Genomic DNA, 11707 nt, shown 5'->3' on the forward strand with positions numbered 1-11707 from the left:
ATTCAAACATTTTTTTACAACTTTTATCTTTGACCATCATTCTATCTCCCACACAGCAACTCCCCTCCCACTTGTCTCCAATTCCACATCCCAACTGAGAAGGAAATCCAACTAAAACATATTGATATTAGTATCTTGCTTTATTTCGTGGGGGGAAGTAACTGTTTAGATACTAACAGTGTGGAGTGGTGTGTGTTGGATTTAGTAATGAAAGTGTAAATAGACGGCTGAACATTCTGAGCTAATCCTACATCTGAGGTCTGATCTGCTTTGCTGATTATAACTTGACTGCTTTTCAGATCAACTGTAATCTAACATGCCTCCACCACAGCCTAGTTTACACTTGTTGTGCGTACGTTCCAGAATGTGTGTGTGTGTCCTTTTGGGGAGTGTGTTTGTGCCCGTATGTGTGCCCTTTGTGTATGTGTGTGTGTGTGCCCTTTTGGGTGTGTGTGTGTGTGTTTGTGCCCGTGTGTGTGTGTTTGTGTAAGTAAATTGGTACAGTACATACTCTAAGATAAGCCTTGAGATCATGTGCATCTGTTGAATAACACGTTTTGTGTATTTAAGAAGGAATAGGTAAGTGTGTTTTTGGATAAAGGGAAATTTGCACACGTCATTGTGTAATGAACTATTCCAATGAAGATTTGCATTGGAAGATGAACACAGAGACTGATGTACGTGCACCCGCCCACCTGTGTGTGTACTTGTAAAGAATAAGCTTTTGTTTAGTTTTATCTAACCTCAATTCACCAGACTGCACAATGTTGTGTCCTTCAAAAACCTGTTTTGGGCCTTGGTTATGGTACAACGAAACTCCAATGTTTAGACAACCGCCATGATGTACGCAGTCGTTGTGGCATCTCTGTTCTCGCTGGTGTTCTCTGTTCACCTCGTATGATCCCTTGACCTGAGTTGACCACTTCGGTTAAAGCATATAGCCCACACATAGTTCCTATCTGTTATTTATCCACGTTGAATGTGCTATAATGTCTGCAGATGTTGGACTGCATCCCATTCCCAGGAGGATTAACAAAATGCAGCATGTTAAGCCTAACATCACAGATCTAGTACAAAGCCCCTCTCCGACGCTTGCTTACACTGAGTAAAGCGGATACCGCTTTGCGTTCGCTTGCGCCAAATTGGAAGCTGACTGTTACGTGGGCGCTAACAGTGTTATTTTGGTCAACCAGCACGATGATTACTGTCTTTTGATCGGTGCATTTTGAACTGCTAGACAAAAACGATTTCACCATGCTGTTCACCTACGCCCTCTAGTGGATGGATGACTAACTGTTACACAAACACACACACGACTCCACCCAACTTGAATGACTGGAACTGAAAGCTGGAGGGTCTCAGTATTTATTTTAGCACAAAGTGGCATATCAATATTCAACACACACACTCATGCTGTCACTTGCGTATGTTATATTCTCTCATGACCAAGTTTAGATGCCAAAATAATCGTTGAGGGTTTACAGTTATGAGATCAGCCCAGACCCTAAAATAATGCTGACTTGTCAAGCAGTTTGCAAAAGGGTCTGATCGCTGCCTCCTTTTTTTTATTTTTTTATACAGATTTCAGTCTACGGACGTATGTAAAAGCCTGACCATAACATAGCAGTCCTGACCATAACATAGCAGTCCTGACCATACCATAGCAGTCCTGACCATACCATAGCAGTCCTGACCATACCATAGCAGTCCTGGACCATACCATAGCAGTCCTGACCATACCATAGCAGTCCTGACCATACCATAGCAGTCCTGACCATACCATAGCAGTCCTGACCATAACATAGCAGTCCTGTCAATCATCATCCAGAGAATGGTACAGTAACTACAGTATGAATTTTCAAAACATACTTAAATGGCATGTTATCGGTGTAACACGGAGTATCTCCGAATCATTTATGTTAGTTATGTTTGAACTTTGACATGTATTGGTTAGATACAACCCAAAATAATATAGAGACAATCAGGGCAGATGTAAAAAAAAAAATATATAAAAAAAAAAAAATAGAGGCATTGAATCAAAGAAAGTATTTAGGTAAATAGACTTTATTAGTCAAAGTAGAAAAAGTTTAGAAATTAGGGTGTGTGTGTGTGTGTGTGTGTGTGGCGCTCACTCGGGTTGTTTAAATGTTTAGTGACGTGAGAAAGGACGAGAGGTGGAAAAAAGGTAGGCTTGAAGGAGGGGCAGGAGGGGAGAAGTGATCTGGCATCTGCAGTTAGGGGAAAAGTTTCTGTCTGGCAGACTTTCACCCCCAATAGAGGACAATAGGAGAAGAGAAAATGGACATTAGTTTAATCAGGATGGAACTTTGCTGTCTGTATTATTAGCTCTTTCAGGATATTAATGTCATTAGTGCTAACTTCACGGACTAATTCTGAGCTAGAAAACCCATAACTGTTTTGAGGTTCCCTAATGCACAAAAAAACTATTTTACATTGGTTTCAAATAAACCTTAACCAATTTAACTACCTCAGAAGTTTCAGCGCTACATTTACCTTCATGTTGTCTGATTCTGGAAGTTAATTTGCACCCTTCAAGAGAATCTACTCTGTAATAATATGTGAAATGCTCAAATGACGCACACTTATTCAACAGGAGGTCAAACCCTGAGAATTGTACCTGTTTTGGATAGGGTTGGGCGTTGGACTTCTCCATCTTCTGTTGCCTCTTGGCCTGCTTCTTCTGGGACTTTTCCCTTTGGCTCCTCAACCATTCCTCCTCTACCTTCTTTCGTTCCTCCATTGCCCTCAGCAGCTTGGACCTTTTTATCTGCTCAAACATAGCACAGGTCATGCCTGTGTCTAAATTGCCTTTGATCAACTGGTCCCCTTTCTTGTCCTCGTTTACGAAGGTCTTCTTGATCTTTGTCTCGTGGTTTTGTCTTATTATTTTGTTCAGCCAGTACACCGCCCTTCTGCACTTGCTGTTTTTGATGAACGCTTTTTTTTCTGCCTCATCTTGGAAGTCCTTCTCCTCTTCGTCACTGGTCTCGGTCTGGAGGCTGGAGCAATCTGAGCCCTCTTGCTCCTCCTCTTCTTCCTCCTCTTCTTCCTTTCTCGCTTCATCTTCATCCACCAGGAACTGTTTGTGGTTCTTCTTCAGTTCCGCAATGATCTTCTGACGTTCGATCTCAAAGGCCTCGGCCTGAGCCTTCTGCTCAGCTTCCTCGGCTTGAGCCTTCTGCTCGGCTTCCTCTGCCTCCTTGAGGAGCCTCTGCTTGGCCTCTTCAATCTCCAATGAAGGGACGATCCTCCCCTTGTAGACAACATCAACATCGATCCATTCGTTGTCATCAAACTCGATGTCCATCACTATACATTGAGCCTTTGCAGCCATCTCAGGCTCTGAATCCTGGTTGGGCTCCGGAGCTTGGTCAGTCTGGGTCTGGAGCCAGGACTGTGGTGTGAGGTCGGCCTGGGGCCTGGGCTTGCACACGATGAGTCCCCAGGGCTCCGGTGTAGCCTGATCACCCTGCACCTGTAGCTCTGTCAGGCTCTGGGTTCTCATTCTCTCATTCGCTTTCTGTAATTCAAAATGTTAATACTAAATTAACAACAATTGCAATTACGAACACTATTCTGCTATTCAATAATAATCATCATAATACTCATGTAATGTCATTATCATTATTGTAATTGTCATCATATAATGTCATATATCATCATCATAATCTTGGTCATGTCTGCCTTGCCTGCCATTTTAGCATCTCAAACTGTTGTTGATGCTCTCTACCAGCTTTCATGATCCCCGTCTGTCTCAGCTGGAGATCACAGTCTTTCAGGTTTTGCTCCTCCCTGCATATGGCCTTGAACCACTCAATTTCAGCATTTTTCTTCCTCTCAATCTCTTGAATAGCTTCCTGTAGTCGTCCTTCAAACTCCTCTTCCATATTCTTTCTAAGGCGCATCTCTATCTTCCTTTTGATTTGTTGGAGTTTCTCCAGCTGTCCTTCTTTCATCTTCCCTAGCTCTTCCTCCAACTCTGTTCTTCTGTTGGTCTCCTCCTGGATCATGGTCCTGGCCCTCTCAACCAGCTGAGTCCTTTTCTCTCTCTCTTTCTTGACCTTATTTTTGCACCTCTCCAGAAGGCTTTGCGCGGCCTCCTGAGCCTGCTCTGCTTCTTCCTCCTCCATCCGGCGGAGCTTATCTTTTAGAAGCTGATTCTCGGTCTCTCTCTCCACCCACCTCCTCTCCATTTCTTTATGGAGTACAATATTGCACCTCTCCTTGGTGCTCTCTGCTCTCTTTGACTCATCCTCTCTCTTATCTGTGAGTCCTCTCTGACCTTTGATCCTTAGGTCAGGACTGCTCGATTCATTTGCCATTCTTCTAACAGGAGTAACAGAACATATACAGTAGCAGTCAAAAGTTTGGACACACCTATTCATTCAAGGGTTTTTCTTTATTTTTGTTATTTTCTACATTGTAGAGTAATGGTGAAGACACAAACTATGAAATATAACACATGGAATCATGTAGTACCCAAAAAAGTGTTAAACAAATCAAAATATATTTTATATTTGAGATTCTTCAAAGTAGCCACCCGTTGCCTTGATGACAGCTTTGCACACTCTTGGCATTCTCTCAACCAGCTTCATGAGGTAGTCACCTGGAATGCATTTCAATTAATAGGTGTGCCTTGTTAAAAGTAATTTGTGGAATTTATTTCCTCCTTAGTGCGTTTGAGCCAATCAGTTGTGTTGTGACAAGGTAGGGGTGGTATACAGAAGATAGCCCTATTTGGTAAAATACCAAGTCCATATTATGGCAAGAACAGCTAAAATAAGCAAAGAGAAACAGTCCTTCATTACTTAAATTAAGATTTATTTAACCCTTATTTTACCAGGTAAGTTGACTGAGAACACATTCTCATTTACAGCAACAAACTGGGGAATAGATACAGGGGAGAGGAGGGGGATGAATCAGCTAATTGTAAACTAGGGATGATTAGGTTACCGTGATGGTATGAGGGCCAGATTGGGAATTTAGCCAGGACACCAGGGTTAACACCCATACCCTTACGATAAGTGCCATGGGATTGTTAGTGACACCCGTTTAACATCCCATCCAAAAGACGACACCCTACACAGGGCAATGTCCCCAATCACTGCCCTAGGGCATTGGGATATATTAATTTAGACCAGAGGAAAGGGTGCCTCCTACTGTCCCTCCAACACCACTTCCAGCAGCATCTTATCTCCCATCCAGGGACCAACCAGGACCAACCCTGCTTAGCTTCAGAAGCAAGCTAGCAGTGGGCTGCAGGGGGGTATGCTGCTGGCCCAAAAGACATGGTCAGTCAATCTGTAATTTAAATCATTTTGAAAGTGCAGTTGCAAAAACCATCAAGCGCTATGATGGAACTGGCTCTCATGAGGAACATCACAGGAAAGTAAGACCCAGAGTTACCTCTGCTGCAGAGGATAAGTTTATTAGAGTTACCAGCCTCAGAGTGCAGCCCAAATAAATTCTTCACAGAGTTCAAGTAACACACATCTCAACATCAATTGTTCAGAGGAGACTGCGTAAATCAGGCCTTCATGGTCGAATTGCTGCAAAGAAACCACTACTAAAGGACACCAATAATAAGAGACTTGCTTGGGCCAAGAAACACAAGCAATGGACATTAGACCGGTGGAAATCTGTCCTTTGGTCTGATGAGTCCAAATTTGAGATTTTTGCTTCCAACTGCCGTGTCTTTGTGAGATGCAGAGTAGGTGAACAGATGATCTCCGCATGTGTGGTCCCCACCCTGAAGCATGGAGGAGGAGGAGGTGTGATGGTGTGGGGGTGCTTTGCTCGTGACACGGCCTGTGATTTCTTTAGAATTCAAGGCACACTTAACCAGCATGGCTACCACAGCATTCTGCAGCAATATCTGGTTTGCACATAGTGGGACTATCATTTTTCTTTTCAACAGGACAATGACCCAAAACACACCTACAAGCTGTGTAAGAGCTATTTGACCAAGAAGGAGAGTGATGGTGCTGCATCAGATGACCTGGCCTCTACAATCACCCGACCTCAACCCAATTTAGATGGTTTGGAATGAGTGAAGGAAAAGCAGCTAACAAGAAAATAGTAAAAATAAAGAAAAAACCTTGAATGAGTTAGTGTGTCCAAACTTTTGACTGGTACTGTAAATACAACACTTTCAGAACACATATGCTAAATACACCATTCACACGACACATATCCCATGTTTCTTATTCCATAGAGGGAGAATGCAAAGAACACAATCACCACCAAGAGCCTATGAGCAGTACTACAGTATACATGTACGAATAATGAGCCCCACCACTAACCTAAACTTTGACCTCTGTGACCACACCCACATATTCTGATTGGTTCTTTCCTCATATGAATCATTTGCTTGGAGAGACAGTTTCTTTATAATAGCCATTGTTCTCTAAACCAACTATCTTTCTTTACAAGTAGTTGAATTATTAAAACACGTAATGTAACCACAATGCTATCTGTTTCCTATTTATCCAGTAGCCGAGTTTTAATAAGACATTGAATACATTTCTACTCACCATCATCCAGTCACTCCAACTAACTGTCTGTGACTGAATCAGTAATGGATTTGGGATTTTGTGTGTTTGACCTCATGACAACGCATTGTGATGTCATTCTAATGTCATGCCTACGCTGAGCATCACAATAGAGTCCTGTAAACTGCCCCATTTGAATTACATAGAAAACAATTTAATAGGATTTGTATGCACTGCCACCTTAACAGTTAGGCCTAATCAGAGACAAATATTTGCCTGCTGTACTGTATACACATATACAGCTGAGGCAAGCGCACCACTTTTAGTTTTGGTTATATTTTAAATGTGCTTTCATGGGTTGCATGAATGCTAGTTTACTTTATCCTGGTATTTCCCAATGACCAGTGTAGAATATTATGTTTTTTTTAATTTGTAGTTTTTAAATCACTAGCTACCCTTTTCTTATTTTAGTCACTGGTGAAAATTACACGCAGTTATCTGAACATTTGCAATAAAGACCTAATAAAAATACTCATCAAAAACAGACCACTTGTGCACTACCAGATTATATAGTGCATTACCTTTGACCAGAGCCCTGTGGGCCGTCCCGGATAAAAGGTAGTGCACTATTTAGGAGAGAGGGTACCATTTGGGACACAACGTTAAGGTATTACTGAAGTCAGGTGAAGGTACTTACCAACGCATAGAGATCATATTGTATTACTCTTAAGTATTCTAATTCCTAATTCTATGTACCAACCGGCCCTCTGTCACTCAACTGAATCAGTACTGGTGGATTTGGGCTTTTATACCCTTTCCTGCATTGTGATGTCATGCCTATGTCTATGATGTCATGCTTACAGTGACACGCACATTCCAGAGTTAGCCATACTCCTACACAAATGTCTCAATTTTTGCAACAAGAGTTTTCCTGTATTTCTGTCCTCCCTAATTTCTTGTGTTAGTTATATCAGACTGCACATACATGTCAAAGACAGTTAGATGTCCCTGATACATTCCCATCCTTTGTTTCTCATAGAAACAGAATGCAAACACCACAGAGATACGTGAAGAAAAGTACAAAACAAAATCCAAAATCATGTATTTTATTTAACTAGGCAAGTTAGTTAAGAACAAATTCTTATTTTCAATGATGGCCTAGGAACAGTGGGTTAACTGCCTTGTTCAGGGGCAGAACGACAGATTTGTACCGTGTCAGCTCGGGGATTCGAACTTGCAACCTTTCGGTTACTAGCCCAACGCGCTAACCACTAGGCTACCCTGCCGCCCCATATGCTTGAGGTACTATCTATATGTGGCTCCGATTTTCCCAAAAATGTCCAGAAAGTACCCGTTCTTACCAAGTCATTTATACCAAATAAATCCCTGTGGTAATAGGACTTTAAAACACAGCGTTATGATTTGATAGGTGTCCATAGCTCTTTGGAAAAGGGGGGAAAAGTAGCATACGTGTGTTTAAGATTAGGTGTGAGCATGTTTCATGAACAAGGCGTTAGTTAGTTAGACTTTATTTAGTAGATAGTGTGTGGACCTAAAATGCTCAGTGATGAAGTGGAAAATCCATACTAAAATGTATGAATAAAAGTCAATGAATCCATTCTTTTTTTTGTTTGGGACTTTTGCGTCATGATGTAGTTAGGTGAATTGTGACTGAGGTGTAACTATATCTGCCTTGCAGGACTACCTGGCCCACATCATCGACCAGGCAGACCTACCCATTAGACCAGAACAGGTGTGTGCCCTGTTTGGAAACATCGAGGACATCTACGAGTTCAACAGGTGAGCCGCTGACTAACTCATTTCTCTTATCCTTGTGAGGATGTAGTGAATTACTGTACGAAGGAGTGAGCGACTGAATGAGTGAGTGACACTGTTTTTCCCAGTACCCAAGTTACACACGGATTAACACTATTTCCATTGTCAAGGCAATTCTATTGAACTATTGATGAAACTATTGTGTCCTTAACACAACACAAGTAAGGATTCTCAGGGTCAAAGTCACGTTCATTACATATTTACAAGAGGAGAATTTCAGAATTGATGTGCCTGATTTGATGGGTGAAATTGCTCTCATGGAAATGTTGATTGCTGGAGCTTGGAAGACCACGTTAACGATTATGGATTTGATGTTGGCGACACGTTAACAGGCATGCCTACATGTGCGCGCAACAGACACACAGACACACGTTAACAGGCATGCCTACATGTGCGCGCAACAGACACACACAGACACACGTTAACAGGCATGCCTACATGTGCACGCAACAGACACACACAGACACACGTTTGTTGCACGTCTTGCTCCAGTATACAATGAAACGGCATATTTACTCGGTTACACTTTTGTGACAGGCTACCACTCATCATTTGTCATCAATGGTTTGTACACCACAGTTGGTTCATGGTGCCGGGGAGCAGTTTACAGAAGGCCCGCCTGTGTTGACAGTGGTCCTTTGTGCTCTGAAAGGCCCAATTGTATTAGTGCGTCAGATCTAGAGCCAGAGACCCACAGAGGCCTATCAGAGAGAGAGATTTGGGTCGCAAGTGAACAGGCGCCAAGTCCTGTGTTTAGGAAAAATAAATAATTTAGCCACACTGCCTCCCAAAACAATGTCTGTGGGCACACACACATACAAATAGCTACTCTCTCGTCCTCTTATTCACTGAAGCATCTGAACACCAAAAGCTGTGTGCTAAAGATAGCTGGCCTCATGACCAGTAACGTCACCACACTCCTACTGTTTGTTAGTGGTGGGTCGTGTCCAGGCCACCCACCTCGCTATCCTACAGCGCCTGAGATTAGAGAGTCCCATCTATGCTCCAGCATCCACAACAATGTTTGTTAGTGGTGGGTCCTGTCCTTTTTAACTTTGATTTACGATGACATGCAATACTCCCTGAAGTCAGAGATGGTACACCGATAGCCTCCCCTTTCCCCCTACTACTGCAGTAGCACGTAAGACGTCTGTCATTAAGTAAGCACAATGAAAATGGCCTTGTGCTTTATATTCATTGGCCAAACGGCATGTTTTTTTCCCAATGTCCTCTAACGAAAGGCATCATTGCTTGCCCCAGGGTCACTGGAATAAAATACAAAACCCACACTGGAGTATTTGAATGAGGTGTAGCACCAAAATAAGCATTTTCTAGCCCTGCCTATTGAGAAGAAGTAGGATCATTCGGTGGCACTTTAGTCAGGGTCACTGTCCAGAGGCCTTTGTACACAGCAGAGTACATCCTCTAACAACTCTGTTAGTGTATATAAGTATTGCAACGAGCCAGCAAATCAAGATGGATGAATATTTGTTCCGTTTTAGGCAGACTGGTATAGATGATTAACTCTATGAATATCATTGCACAGTGGCACTTCCTACCTAGTAATTATTTTGTGTGTGTGTGGTGGCTGGCTCATAAGTGGCTGGCTCATAAGAAAGCACCTGAAATAAAGTGTGTCTGGAATTTGTGTGACAAGGGATTGAGAGGCTCGCACACGGAATATTGCTGCTCACTAGCCTCGTACCACCATCCTGATCTGGCGAGCTTACATTCTGTTTCTCTACACGGATATGTGAAGTGAAACTAAACAAGAACGCAGCGGTCAGGGGGTTCGATCAGGAAAAGGGTTCTGTGTTACAGGCCTCTCAATCCTTCCTCTCAGTGTAATAGTTTTTGCCCAGTACTGGTTTTCAGCAGGATGTACCTATATATCAACCTCCCCTTTATCCGTGGTGTTTATGTGATACTATTACCCTACATGTCTTCCTTTCACAGGAATCTAGTACATGTGGTGTGCTGTATTAGTGATGGGTATTTGTCATGTTTTGACTTTTCGACTACTCACATTATTTATTTGTACTTTTTGTTTAGAACATAAGGCCCGCAATGGAAAAAAAATATGTGCATTTATCTATATGCCAACAGATCGCAACAATGCCTAGTTTATCATCACCATTACAGATAACAAATCCTCATTGCTAAAGTGCCCCATATATATTCAGTCAATAAACAAGCAAGTGCCATTTAAGATGAATTTATTGAAACTGTAATATCAACCGGTTATTGTTTTCCGTGATATACTATCTTCAAAGAGGCAGTAAACTCCGCAGTGGTGCTTGATTGTAGACGCCTGTGGCTGTGCAATATACTGTTTGAATGTGTAAAGTTGTGCCTGCTAGAGGTATGTAGGGCTGTGACGATACCAGTATCGCAATAATTTTTCCAGGTCAAAAATGAGAACACGAAGCAGACAGAACTCTTTGGTCCTTTAAAAACCTGCTGTATGTAAAATATTGTGAGCTGTAGTTTGGGAAATAAATCCATGTGACTCTGGATGACAACATAATGATGTTTGTTTCCAACATTAGGGCTGTTTTCCTAAAGAGTTAAATCCGCTTTGTGTTCTGTTTCCTTGCCTTATTGCTGATGAGAATCACGATACTGGTATCGTCCCGGCCCTACAGTTATGTTATATAAGTAGACCCGACATATCTTCTCCAAACTGACAATCAAGGGATGGTTGATGACTTGGCATGAAGTGTCATGTTATTTTGAGGATCTCACCCTATAACCAAAGGGTATCCGGTCTGGAATAAAGTAACTCATTTGATTCCTGTGTTTTTCTAACTCATTTGATTCCTGTGTTTTCCTAACTCATTTGATTCCTGTGTTTTTCTAACTCATTTGATTCCTGTGTTTTCCTAACTCATTTGATTCCTGTGTATTTCTAACTCATTTGATTCCTGTGTTTTCCTAACTCATTTGATTCCTGTGTATTTCTAACTCCTGGTTAGAGATAGAAAAGCCATTAGTCCTGTTGGTGTGGTTACTGGGTGAAAAGCCTCTCAACCACAACGGTTGGTTTGTTCAGTTATGTGCTGATGGTGTATTTTCCACCTCAGGGAGAAAAGAGATATGAGCAAACTGTTCTGTTCTGAGCTGTTGTCAACCTAACCTGTGATTGCCCTGAAGCTCTTTACCTGTTTTCATCAATGCCCAATAGCTGTACTTCAGAGTGCAGCTGGTGTTCATGAGGAATTTATCTTCATCTTTTACCCAAATTGTCCCTGTAACATTTAAGGGTCATGCTTCCCATTTTAAAGGGAGATCATGGTTCATGCTTCCCATTTTAAAGGGAGATCATGGTTCATGCTTCCCATTTTAAAGGGAGATCATGG

At 42.1% G+C, this 11707-nt stretch overlaps 1 protein-coding gene across 1 annotated transcript in view; it reads left to right on the top strand.

The window, feature by feature from the left end:
* The window catches only part of plekhg3 (pleckstrin homology and RhoGEF domain containing G3), a 64684-nt gene that overhangs the window by 22219 nt on the left and 30758 nt on the right, over positions 1 to 11707 (top strand). Inside the window, exon 3 of the mRNA XM_023973880.2 lies at positions 8212 to 8312. Within this exon, the coding sequence (XP_023829648.1) occupies positions 8212 to 8312 (101 nt within the window). The remainder of the gene's footprint in view (positions 1 to 8211; positions 8313 to 11707) is intronic.

The sequence above is a fragment of the Salvelinus sp. IW2-2015 genome, linkage group LG28 (assembly GCF_002910315.2).
Source record: "Salvelinus sp. IW2-2015 linkage group LG28, ASM291031v2, whole genome shotgun sequence".
NCBI lineage: Eukaryota > Metazoa > Chordata > Actinopteri > Salmoniformes > Salmonidae > Salvelinus > Salvelinus sp. IW2-2015.